The sequence below is a fragment of the Myotis myotis genome, unplaced genomic scaffold (assembly GCF_014108235.1).
Source record: "Myotis myotis isolate mMyoMyo1 unplaced genomic scaffold, mMyoMyo1.p scaffold_m19_p_17, whole genome shotgun sequence".
Lineage (NCBI taxonomy): Eukaryota > Metazoa > Chordata > Mammalia > Chiroptera > Vespertilionidae > Myotis > Myotis myotis.
Window position 1 is genome coordinate 22,817,381 of NW_023416321.1, and position 13,707 is coordinate 22,831,087.

General features: G+C 45.2%; 1 protein-coding gene across 2 annotated transcripts in view; it reads left to right on the forward strand.

Annotated features, from left to right (window-relative positions):
* The window catches only part of AATF (apoptosis antagonizing transcription factor), an 88,684-nt gene that overhangs the window by 65,683 nt on the left and 9,294 nt on the right, over positions 1 to 13,707 (forward strand). For both annotated transcript variants that reach the window (XR_004972814.1, XM_036340340.1), the window contains one exon: positions 780 to 851. Coding sequence is in view for 1 of the 2 variants with exons in the window: in XM_036340340.1 (XP_036196233.1) it covers positions 780 to 851 (72 nt within the window). In the remaining variant the exon portion in view is untranslated. The remainder of the gene's footprint in view (positions 1 to 779; positions 852 to 13,707) is intronic.

The following is a 13,707-nucleotide window of genomic DNA, read 5'->3' on the forward strand; positions in this document are numbered from 1 at the left end:
CAGCTGATAGCCCAATTTTGAAAATGAAATGTATTTTAATAAACACTGCTTTTGTAATTATTCAGAGTGTGTGTATACATTTTTTTTGAACACCCTAAAGTTATACTCTTACATATATATGTTTTAACATATCTTTATTGATTTCAGAGAGGAAGGGAGAGGGAAAGAGAGATAGAAACATCAATGATGAGCGAGAATCATTGATTGGCTGCCTCCTGCATGTCCCCTACTGGGGATCAAGCCCGCAACCCAAGCATGTGCCCTTGGCTGGAATCGAACCTGGGATCGTTCAGTCTGCAGGCTGACGCTCTATCCACTGAGCCAAACCAGCTAGGGCTACTCTTACATATTGACATAACCTTTGGGAGGGCATTTTGACTCAGTTTTTAATTTTAAATATGTATGGCTTTCACTTCATCAGCAGTTTCACACTGCTACCCCACAGAAATATGTGAACAAACATCGAATAATTTGTATAACTATCTGGAGTAATGTTTAAGGGAGTAACATTTAGTACATTGCTAAGGGCACAGTGTATCTCCGTTTGGGGGCTGAGATATAAATGGATCCGTGTGAACTGCTGTCATTTACAAGGTGCTGTTACCAGACTTTTCTCCTGGGGAGGAAAAAGGGTTCTGTAGCTGTGAGTGTTACATGCCTATCTTTGTCCCCTACTCAGCTCTGGAGCCAAATGTTCCGAGTTTGTTAGCTCATAGAATGTGCTTCCTTTTCTAGTTTAATAGTTACTAATGTTGCTGCCTGTTTCCTGCTTTATTTAGGTTTCATGTCCTTAGCAAGCTACTGAGTTTCATGGCACCTATTGACCATACCACAATGAATGATGACGCCAGGTGAGTAATAGATTAATTATGTGTCTCAAATGGCTTCATGACAGCCTTATATTGACCTGTTCTACAGCCCGTCACCCTCTCCATTTCTTCTTATCAGTTAACCATTTGTCATTGGCATCATAGCAAGGGTACTTGTCACATCTCTTCACTCGCATAATTACTGTAAAACCAAAACAAAATTTCCATACATCTCAATGTTGCCTCTGGTGGATTTTTGTTTGATTTTGCTGTTTTGTTTTGTTTTTAACTTTAGCCACCTGCCCGGTGCACCTGAGCTCTTGTCTAGGACAGACAGGTCAGGACAGCACATGCACTTGATTTATGTTCAGGGGTTTTGTGCATATCCTGTCCTTTTAAAAATGGCAGTAGAGCCCTAACCGGTTTGGCTCAGCGGATAGAGCATCGGCCTGTGGACTCAAGGGTCCCAGGTTCGATTCCCGTCAGGGGCATGTATCAGGGTCATGTACCTGGGTTGCGGGCACATCCCCAGTATGCAGTGTGCAGGAGGCAGCTGATTGATGTTTCTCTCTCATCGATGTTTCTGACTCTCTATCCCTCTCCCTTCCTCTCTGTAAAAAATCAATAAAATGTATTTTTAAAAAAAAATGGCAGTAGAGATGTGCATTATGTTGTGTGTGTGTTCAAGCTGCTGTTGAGGATTGTTGTGTGTGTTTTTTTAAGTATTTTTATCAAAGAAGTACATGCTCACTTTATAAAGCTGAAAAAAATAGAAATGTATACTTATAATATTAGAGTTCAGAGATAACCATTTTAAAAATAATTCCTTCTATATTTATTAGCTGGCAGTCCTATATAATAAAAGGCTAATATGCAAATTGACCAAATAGTGGAACAACCAGTTGCTATGACATGCACTGACCACCAGGGGGGCAGGCACTAAACACAGGAGCTGCCCCCCTGGTGGTCAGTGAGCTCCCACATGGGGAGTGCAGCTCAGCCAGAAGCCAGAAGCCAGGCTCCTGGCTGGCAAGCACAATGGTGGTGGTGTTGGGAGCCTCTCCTGCCTCTGCAGCAGCACTAAGGATGTCCGACTGACAGCTTAGGCCTGCGGGCTCCTGGACTGCGAGAGGGCGCAGGCCAGTTGAGGGACCACCCCTTCCCTCCCCGGTGCACAAATTTCATGCACCAGGCCTCTAGTCTATATAATAAACGCCTAAGCGACCAACCATTATGGCGGAACTATCAAAATGACCCGTCGCTATGATGCGCACTGATCATCAGGGGGCAGACATTCAATGCAGGAGCTTCCCCCTGGTTGCTCAGCTAGAAGCCAGGCTCACAGCAGCACTAAAGAGCAGTGAGCTGAGTGGTAAGGAGCGAGCAGGCAGGCATTAAGGAGCGAGAGATCCTGGATTTTGAGAGGGATGTCCGCTTGATGGCTTAGGCCCGATCTCCCTAAGCCAGCAGGCAGACATCCCCCGAGGGGTCCCAGACTGCAAGAGGGCACAGGCTGAGCTGAGGGGACCCCCTCCCAATGCACGAATTTCATGAACTAGGCCTCTAGTCTATTATAATGTAACTAGAGGCCTGGTGCACAAAATTTGTGCACTCGGGGGGGGGGGTGCGTCCCTCAGCCTGGCCTGAGCCCATTTGCAGCCCAGGACCCCTTGGGGGATGTCCACCTGTTGACTTAGGCCCACTCCCCAGGGATCAGGCTTAAGCTTGCAGTCAGACATCCTTCTGGCAGCCAGAGAGCCCTTGGGGGATGTCCGACTAAAGGCTTAGGCCCCCAAGGGATCAGGCCTAAACTGTTAGTTAGACATTCTTAGTGCTGCCACGGAGGTGGAAGAGGCTCCTGCCACCACCTCCGCACTGGCCAGCCATGAGCCAGCTTCTGGCTGAGTGGCACTACTCCTCGGTCTGACCTAAACCCTAGAGATTAGTACTTCATTTTACAACTTTTTCTTGGTTTATAGGCAGCAGCAAACTCAGACCACACAGTCGGGTATGTGAGAAATGTTGCTTTCTTTATTGTTTAGTAACCAAACCTAACTTCAACTTCAGCCCCCATTCTGCCAAGTGAAAAAACAAAAACAAAATATTATTTAACTTAGGTTCCCCACCCCCTTCTCTGGAGTTGTACTTCCATGTCAGACAGTTTATATCTCAGGCAGAGGTGCCGAAGAACCAAGCAGGGTCAAGAACATCTGGACCTCAGTCTTCTGTCTGGGCTGGCCCCCACCCAGCTGCCCTTGACCCTCACCTCAGAGCTCAAGTCCATGCTGATCCCTTGTATATTCTCCTCATCTGGGCCTTGAGGCTTCTTGAGTCCAATTTGCTCTCTCCCTCCCTTCCTGCCACCTTCTCTCTCTCACACAAAGAGCTATTGGGTTTTCTGGGGTGAGGTCCTCTGACACTTCCTCAGCCCCGTTGCATGGACACCATCTTGGTGCCTTGGTCACAGCCACAAAGCTGTGTGGCTGCTCTCAGACCCTCCGTCTCCTGCTGCCTTAGGGAATGACTCAGTGGGAGGGGAGGGTCACAGTCCTTTTTACATGGCCGCCAACAAACACTCAGTGTTCCTTCCCTCTAGTTCTCCTTCTCCTCCTCACCCCAGTCCAGGCACGTCTATGTGCAGGGCAGGGGAGGGTGGGAGGCAGGCGTGTCTCTGACCCAGCACACAGGCTTCCAGATCCACTGCTCCCCCAGGAGGTCTTCCATGCTCTGGACCTCAACACCCAGAACCTGCCCCCTCTCAGCTGTAGGTCTTTGCCCACAGTGGTCAGGTCTGTTTAGAGCAGTGGTTCTCAACCTTGGCTGCACATTAGAATCACCTGGGAATCTTTTTAAAATCCTGATTTCTGGGCCTCATCCTCCGGAAATTCTGTTTCTTTGTTACTAATGTTGTGGCCCCACCCCATAACAAAGAAACAGAATTTCTGGAGGATGAGGCCCAGGAATCAGGATTTTAAAAAGATTCCCAGGTGATTCTAATGTGCAGCCAAGATTGAGAACCACTGGTTTAGAGGCTTGAAGTCAAGAAGTGCCTCTTTGTTCTCTGCTTTCTGGAGGCGGTCAGCGTGGAGCATTCCTGCCTGGACTGGGGAGGGGTCTCTGGGTGTTAAGAATACCAGGAGGGGGAGCACAGACTCCTCCTAGAGCTCCGAGATGGGAAAGGCAGCACCCCCTCACCTCTAACCCCAGGACGTTTCTTTAGAAGCAGAAGCCTCATCCTGTGCAGGGGCCTGTGCTGGCTGCCTCAGTTTCTCAGAGACAACGAATCTGATGAACGTCTTTTCCCCACTGCAGTAGCTGCTTCATTTGTTCGTTCTCGCATTTTTCATTAGCTGTTAAATCGCCCCTGTGGCTGCAAACCTGTTGTGCCTGACTCAGCCAGAGGGGAGCTATGGGAGCTGTGCAGGGACAGGGGAAGGGGGAGGGGTGCCCGGCCTGCAGAGAGGGTCAGTGGTGCCTGCCGGGCTGTCTCAGAGGATGTGGCTTAGGTTAGGTCCTGTCCTTTGGCGACTTTAGGAGGGGAGGCCGTGTCCTCCGCACCCCACTTTGACTCAGGGGCGGAAGTTCTCCTTGCTCTCTGGCCTCATAACTCAGTGGATCATAGTGGGATGCTGCAGGCAGGCGGCTTCTGCGACTGCACACAGGCGCCGGCCAGAGGTTTCTACGGCTGCACACGCTGTGGGCAGGCGGCTTCTGCGGCCGCACATGGGCGCGGGCTGTCGGCTTCTGCTGCCGCACACGGGCATGGGCAGGCGGCTTCTGTGGCTGCAGGCGGCTTCTGCGACTGCACACGGGCGTGGGCAGGCGGCTTCTGCGGCTACACATGGGCGCGGGCCTGCAACCCGGGATCGGATGGGGTCATGGGCAGCGGGCAGGCGGCTTCTGTGGCTGTACACGGGCGCCTGTCTGCGGCCTGGACCCAATAGGGTCATGGGCGGTGGGCAGGCGGCTTCTGGGGGGTCTGGGGTTGCCACCTGGCCTACTCCCGGGCCCTCCCGCCCTCTGATCGCCATGGTGATCGCTGGGCGCAGGCCAGCCGGCAACCGGCCCCCGGGGGGGACCAGGGTTGCTGCCTGACCTGCGCCCTGGCCCTCCCACCCTCCGATCGCCATGGCGATCGCTGGGCGCAGGCCAGCCGGCAACCGGCCCCCGGGGGGGACCAGGGTTGCTGCCTGACCTGCGCCCTGGCCCTCCCACCCTCCGATCGCCATGGCGATCGCTGGGCGCAGGCCAGCCGGCAACCGGCCCCCGGGGGGGACCAGGGTTGCTGCCTGACCTGCGCCCTGGCCCTCCCACCCTCCGATCGCCATGGCGATTGCTGGGCGCAGGCCAGCCCGCAACCCCGGCCCCTGGGGTGGGGGTTGCCCCCGGATGGCAATCACCAGCTGGGGCGTGGGGAAAGGCGGCCTTTGCCCACCCCCCAGCTCTTGCCTGCCGCCTGGGTTGCCGATCACCATTCTTCAGTCCTTCCCCTTTCGCCTCCCATCATTGGGCGTATGTAAATTAGCCGCCATCTTTGTTGTTGGTTAACCGCCATCTTAGTTGGCAGTTAATTTGCATATCGCCCTGATTAGCCAATGGGAAGGGTAGTGAAGTTGCGGTTAATTACCATGTTTCTCTTTTATTAGATAGGATACTTTTGTAAGATTGTTTATTTCTCTACCATTCATTTATATCAGTATGGACTCATACTTTCCTGTTTTATGTAGTGAATTATAATCTATTAGTATCATTGTTTATTTTGATTTTAAATTGTCCCATATTAATGGAAGCCCCTTTAAGCTGGCTTGTGCCCTTTTGAGATGTTCCTAGTTATTCTTTGAGCACTTCCTTACCATCTGGCACAAAAAAGTTATTCTAGGCTTATCTTATACTTTCCCTGTCCTAGCTCTGGAATCAGTCTTTCTCCAAGGAGCCCTGATTCTTTTCAGTTGATTGTGGTATTTAGAAACCAAAATCTGGGTGCCAGCGGTGCTCATTGTCACTAGGCTCTTTGAACATTCAGAACTAGGAAGTGTGTGTATACGTGCACAGGAGATAACCACTTTTAACATTTCGGAATATTTTCTTTTAGTCTTTTGAGTTAATTTGCTTTTTGTATGTTCTTGTTTTTCTTTCTTACATAATTAAAATTATATTCCATTACTATGAATTTTTTCTTTAAATACTTTGTATGCTGTGAACATTATACCATTAAAACCATTCAAAAATTTGTAATGACTATATACACTTTTAAATATTATTTATTTAGCCATTCACTAATTATTGGGCATGTAAATTATTTTTAATTATAATTGTTGTAAATAATGCTGTGGTTGACATTTTTAAACATAAATCTTTACCAAATGAACTGATTGTTTATAATGTGGCACATGTGGGTTTTGCCAGCTTTATACCTCAAAGTACATTTAACCCTTTTATCTGCATATATTTAGTTTACTACTAAATCCTATCAGGTTCCCCTCCTCCCCCTTGCCTGTAAAGTAGTAGAATTGCAAGTTTAGGTGAGCACTGTGATTATTAATTTTTTGTTTGCTTTGTTCAATGCTTTGAGTGTAAACAGCTTGTGGGTAGTTCTGAATATGTTTATACTCAGAATTTTGTGACCTCTTATTTTCTCTTGTGCTTTGCAAGTGAATGCCTATGTATGGCTGTTTTTGTTTTTCCTTATTCATTTTTTAAAACAGCATTAAGTGAGTATATTTTGCACCCCTCCCTGTGTTACCAAATTTCCCTTTGGGGCTTTTCTTTCTAGATAAACTATGGATACTGCTTTAAGTGCCTTTATGTGCCTTCAGGTCTCCTTTGTTAGTTAATCTCATATAATTCCTGGGCCAGTAGATTTTTATTCCATTAGGAGGTAGGCAGCTGGCTTCTCTTGCAGGTCTGATAAGCATTCTCAGTATTGAGAGAAAAAAGAAATCCCACTTTGCCATGTACTACGTGTTTGCATATGAGGAAAGATATTACCGTGAGCCTAAAAATGGTCACTGGCTTTGCTAAACTCTTGGGTACCCTTGGCAAGGGACAGCTCAGCTCCCACAGCAGCTACTGTTTGTCCTTCAGACTCATTTTACTAAGATGCCAAAATATCACGGGATGTTGTAGAGACAGTTATCAGTGGGCTAAGGAGGAGAAGAGGCTTGCCATCTCGTTGGTAGAGAATTCCCCTAAGCACATTGTTACCACCAAGAACAGGTCAGAATGTCACTTGCAGGATGTACACGAGTGCTGTTCACTTCTGTGACTATTGAGGGGCCCGAAGCTTATCAAGGACATTTCAGAAGCAGCTTACTTTACATGGCGTGAACACCCTGGTGCTATCAAACCAGAGGGAGTATGAAGTAAAATTCAGATGATCTCTTCTTATAGTTCTAACGAAATGAAGAATTTGGAGGTTGTGGGAAAAAATCACCTGTTTTTGAAAGCCTCTCTGAGGCAGACTTGTAATTCTTCCTAATTTGTTGTGTTGATAGAAATCAGATAGTAAAATGTTAGTGTGGCAAGTAGGAGAAGCACATTTTGAGTAAGACCTCAGAAATAGGTCAAAAGTGGCCACAGCCTCGGGGAAAGGGAACCGTGCAAACTGCTTGCTCTGTTGGCATGGTGAGTTTTGCTGTCAGCGTGGAACAGTCAGCTTGATATATGCCAAGGAAAATAAGTGTTTGCCTTGCGTAGCTGCTACTTCAAGAGGGTCCTGATTCTGGTATGGACCCTTAGAGCTCTAAGAAGCTTTTTTTCTTATTACAGAAACGATAGCAATATTAACATTTTGTAGGTACTTCATTCCTTAAAGAAATTGTCAGTAGGAATAGTAAGTATTTCCATGCCCCTTAAATTCTCCCCCCAAAATAAAAAAACACTTTTTCAACTCCTTTCATAAAGGTACTGTCATTTAAAAAAGGAACCCAGAGAGGATGCTTTAATGACAACTACTAAGCACCAAATACATTATCATTCTACATCTGGAGTTTTATAGAAAAGAAATGCACAAATGTGATCCAGCCTTGTAAAGTGCTTTGTCACTATCACTGTTCGTGAGGGATTGTATAGGCGATTTATCTTTGGTTTGCCACTTTTGTGTGTGGGTCTGTACCCTAATTGTTGGGGACATTCTACCACTACTGAATAGGTTCTTTTCCCCCTACTTGGTAACCCAGAGGTTACTTAAACCATTTGTGATTCCCCTGTTGCTAACTTTATCCCTTTATGTAATAGAAATAGGCACTGAATCATGGGGCAGTTTGCCCAGCATTTGAAAACACAACAGCTAATAACCCCAGAAATACCCTCCACAGAGTACTTTTCGTTGGTTAAAAACTTGCAAGCAAGAACAGTTAAGATACAGATGTTTTCTCTGAAGCTTTTTATCTCCTAGAAAGACACAGGTTGTTCTGACAGGTGAAACAAGTCCAGGCGAATATGCAACATTGATCTTATCGGTGTGAACGAGAGCAATATTTTCTCTGTTGCTGCCTTCCACAGCATCATTAAAGGCTCCCATCACTCTTTTATTAGAGGTTCCCTCTCTTCCTTATCAGATTACAGAATGAACATAACTCATGGCAGTGATTTGATCTTTATGCTCATAAAGAGGATTACAGCTTTGCATTAACTCGGATTGACACAGTTTATAATTCCCGTGTTGATGCTCTGGATGGCGGTGGCACATGTTTGAGCCCCCAGCAGTGCTGAGGGGAAGGGACCCCATACATCATCATTAAAGAGGGCGTCCAGCACAGAGATAGGAGGCACAGACCTTCCTCCTCATAACATCAGAAAGGACAAAGGAAATATTCTCAAGTTCAAGCTCATCGCTTGGGCCAGAGTTCTAAACCTTAGTTGAAAAGAAAACACCACTATTGTTTCCTCTATTTTTCCTGATTGCTGCTTGTTCAGTCTTACACAATTCTAGAGAATTTGCATTCTCAGATTGAAGCCTTGGTTCCAAACAGGATGTAGAATGATAAAAAGTACATCTTCTAGAAAGAAATTGTAAATGCTGAACAGATCAATCTTTCCTCAAAACGGGGATTCTTGACAGTTTTCATTCCTGCAGTCACATGCCCATCACTTCTTCAGAGGATTATGAATCCTTTTTATTCCCCAAAGAGTATTTTACATTCTTTAGAGTGAGTGTAAATGTTTCTCCTAAGGACTTACTGTTTTTAAGTTTTTGTATTTTATTATTATTTTATTCTACTTAAAATATAATATCGTATAGATATTATATTGTGGGTAGGCAGGAGCCAGATGTCTTTTCTATTAATTTACATTGGGCATTTATACAGCTTAATACATTTTCCACAATGATCACTGAGCCAGCATTAGATTGCTAAGATATGTAGACCATTTGTTTTTAAGTGCCTTCATCCTTTGCTCTGATTTATCCACCCTAAGTCTGCCACCTATTTCTGATGGGCAATGACATGACTTTGAATAATATCATATTCCACTTATTGAGCATTTACTGTATGCCAGACACTGCACTAGGCCATTCACATACAATTTGATTAAATACCTGTAAGAAACCACTAAAGTGTTTGACATTATCTGCATTTTATGATAAAAATACTGAGGCATAGAGCAAATAAGTAACTTTCCTAAGTTAAACAGCAAGTAAGTAGTGGAGCTGGTATCATTTATGCACCTAGGAGTGTGGCCCCAAACCCCTGCTGCTGTGTCCAGAAAATCAGCAAGCTTATAGAAATATTTGGAAATGATGTGCCAAGGGCACACTGCTTCTTCCCACCCCCGGTACACATACACAGAACCTCTCACAACTAAAAACTTGTTTGGGAAATAGAAACAACAAAGAACTTGTTTGGATTAAAATGATTTTTCTTTTTCCTTTCTAATAGAGATGCTTTCTATATAGGAAGGTTTTGCCTATGAAGTCATTCACATTTTAGTGTGAATCCCTGAATTTCCAGACCTGCTCTTACCATCATACCATTCTTCTGATTACAAAGACCCTAACTCTTGAAATTAGCCTTGACACCTGATCCAGTATATTCAGTTAGTTTGCTCTTACAGTTCTACCTCTGCCATACTTAGGCACCTGTTACCAATTTTCATTAGAAACAATATATTTCCTCCCTACAATAAACACAATATATGCTTATGGATTTTTTTTACGTCCCACATAGACTATTGCACTAACAGCTTCTTGACCACCAGCCTGATGTAACCAATTCTGTGTATCGTTGCCACATTAAACTTTCCTAAACATCACTTAAAGCAAGTTAATAGTCTTCATTGTCTGTAGAATAAAGGATATAGTCTTGAACCTGCCACTCAAGGCCTGCAGTGAAATGTCTCCTTGCTAGCTTCCTCTCTTCATCACCTGTTTTGGTTCCATGCCCTTTGTGCAACGCCAGGACACTCCATACTCCTCCTACTTGTGTCTCTTAATTCTGCTCACTTAAGCTGGAGCACCCCCTGACCCCATTCCACCTCAGTCTCTCCTGTTGCCATGTTCAAGTGCTTGGCCAACACCAGCCTTTCCAGGGAGGCTTTTAGGATTCCCTACCCCCCACTGAGTGGGGGAGCTCTTTCTTCCTTGAACCCCTATTTTTAAAAAGTATGTATTTTTATTGATTTCAGAGAGGAAGGGAAAGGGAGAGAGAGAAAGAGACATCAGTAATGAGAGAGAGAAAGAGACATCAGTAATGAGAGAGAATCATTGATCAGCTGTCTCCTGCAGGCCCCGACACTGGAGATCAAGTGCACAACCTGGGCCTGTTCCCTGACCAGGAATTGAACCGTGATTTCCTGGTTCATAGGTTGAAGCTCAACCACTGAGCCTCACTGGCCAGGCTGAACTCCTATTATATTTGCTCCTAACAGCATTTTTGACAGTTCACAAAAGCACCTATTAATATTTTTTCTTGCTAAGAATGCTTAACTTATAAGTCAAAGTAGTATGCATGTTTACTGCAGTCTTTTATTTGGTACCAGCACGGGTTTATGCTCATATATTTGGATTAATGTACAGGCATACCCCAAGGTACTGCAGGGTTGGTTCCAGACCACCTTAATAAAACAAGTATCACAATAAAGTGAGTCGTAATCATTTTGCTGGTGGATAGTCTGACCTTCAATTTGTAGAAAGCGCAACATCTGTGAAGTGCAGTAAAATGAGGTATGCCTGTATTATGATTCATTGTATCTTGCCTTATTATATAGCAGTTGGTAGCACAGGTATTACTTGCAAAACAGTTTTTTTAACGCCTTTTCCCAGTTGCTGTCAGCCTTCCCTAATCTAGAGAACTGATTCAGGATTCTTCAGCCTTGGCCCTCACGTGCTGTGTGACCTTAAAGTCCTCATGTGCCTTAGTTTCCTTCTTTTTAAAGTGAAAATAGTTCTTTTTGCTCATTAGATTTTTGAGAATGAAATGTTCTTTTTAACTTTTTGTTTGTAAGAAGGACTTTTAAATTAATCCGTATGGATAGTTATTTAAATTAAAAAAGTTTTCACATCATGATGTATGTCTCTATTACATCATGTCCCTTCGCTTGCAACACAGATCTATCCATTTTTGTACAAACCTTTAAAAAGTTGGCTACTGGTCTCCTATCTGAAAAGTCTTTTTAAAAATACATACAGAGAGGAAGGGAGAGGGATAGAGAGTTAGAAACATCAATGAGAGAGAAACATTGATCAGCTGCCTCCTGCACACTCCTCACTGGGATGTGCCCGCAACCGAGGTACATGCCCTTGTTCGGAATCGAACCTGGGACCCTTCAGTCCGCAGGCTGACGCTCTATCACTGAGCCAAACCGGTTAGGGCTATCTGAAAAGTCTTTTAAGGTTTTCAGCTTATAAGGCTATTTACAATGTGTTGGTAAGATTATTTTTGCAAATAGTCCTATAAGATGGATGAACACCGGCTTCTTGCCATTTATTGATATTTCTGCAAATCACCTAGCTCCTATGGTACACTCCCCTCTGCTCCCTCCCTCAGCACTTTGTGCATGACCACATGTAAGTATATAGTGTTCACCACCAGGGCGCGCCTTAATCACCTGTGGGCTGTCTTCATGCTGGAATATTGCACTGCTTGAGGGCCAGCTCCATGTCTTCACTCATGGCCCCCTAGGAAACAAGAGTCCAGATTTAGGACTCCACATTCCCAACCCTTTACCCAGAAAGTTTTTGAGGTCATGTTTACTTAGCATGAACCCTGGGAAAAGATCTTTCATGAACACCCTTGTATTTCCCTCACTAAGAGTGTACACTATAAACTTTATATTATACCATTGGGTTTCTCCTGTCTGTCTTGGCTCTGATATCTGTACTGGGTTTGGTTTCTGGTTGTCCTCCTCCGAACTGTTGGTTACCATGGAAACATGGTGAACCCAGACCGGCTGCGATGAACAATTAAAGCCTTAGGTCTGTTTTTTGGACTGCTTTCAGGATGTGTTTAGTTTAAGAAGAAAACAGCTCTGGAATGGATTCTCTCTGTGCATTAACAAGGCTTAATAGTCCCTGGTTACCTTTTGTTATTTTTAGTGTTGGTATTAAGTGTCAAACCAAAAAAAAGGATATTTAGATAAAGGACATTGCTTCATTGTACCTTGAGTTCAAGGTGCTGGGAAGCCAGCATTTGTAACAGAAGCTATTATAACTAACCTGGAAATGAGGTCTTGAATGAGCCATAACCACACCTTGTGTTCTACCCATTGTCTCCCTCTGGGGAGCAGAACACTTTATAAACATTAACTCTTTTACCCTCTGGGCATCTCCACTTAAAAGTAAATAAGACTGAAGGCACTTTCTTCTCCATGTAGATGAGGAAACACCAGCCCAGAGAGGGAGTTACTTGGTCAGAGGCAGGGGCGGTGTCTGGCCCAGGTGTTTGGAGTCCCAGCAGTGGAGCTGGTCAACGTGGTGGCCACTGACACTCAGGAGACCCAGCTCTGTGGTGCAGCTCGCCTGGCTCCCCTTTCAGCTTTGCAGAGGCTGGTGGGGGTTGGGCCTTTTGTCTCGTGTGGAATGTGAAACGCTGCAAAGAAGAGCAATTGTTCTTCGGTGCTTTGTGCTCCTTTATAAGAAAGAAGGAATCGATACACATTTTCTCCTACATGCACTTGGCAGCATTCCGCCTCCTCGCCCACCTCTCCTCCTGCAGGGGAGGCACAGCTCTGCAGCAACATAGACTCGCCAGCTTTCAGGGGCAGAAATGCAAACTGTTCATTTTGCACTGAGCAGTCAGGCTTTTAAAGCCAGTCACATAATCGCCGAGGTCATCCAATTGCTGACTTCAGTGATGAGTTGGTGAAGTTGGGGGAGAGGAGGTCGGGATGGCCAAATCCTGGGAAAGTTTACCGAGGAGGTGTCTGGGACAAATCTTCCCTTTCCCAAATTGTTCTCTGATTTACAGAGGAGAGGGGGAAGTTCTTTGAAAAGTACTATTAAAACCACAAAGATGAACAGAAGAAGGGCATCAATTTAAATTGTCTAAACAAGAGCCTATCTCTGGGTAGATTTTATTTTTTAATAAAAAAAATATGGTATTGATACCTGTAACTCTGTTTATAGCTTCCTGTTATTAAACATTTAATTGTAAGATGTGAATAACAAAGAATTTGCTGCCATTATGAACAGAAACGATAGTTTAGGTGACAGGCTAGCCTTGCAGGGCCAGGGGGCAGGATTCAGTGCCTAGGTGAGGAGGCAGAGCTCTGGCTCTGGGCCTCCTCCTCCACACACAGATGTTAGAGCTGAGAGTGTAGGTGAGACTCCAAGAGAGAGTGTCAGGAGAAAAGAGAATTTAGGAGAAGGTAAAAAAGACAAAGAGGGAGGAGACCAGGAGAACCCAAGATCCCCTGCACCTTAGGGAGGAGAAGGTGGAACATCGGCTGGTCAGCAGTTAGA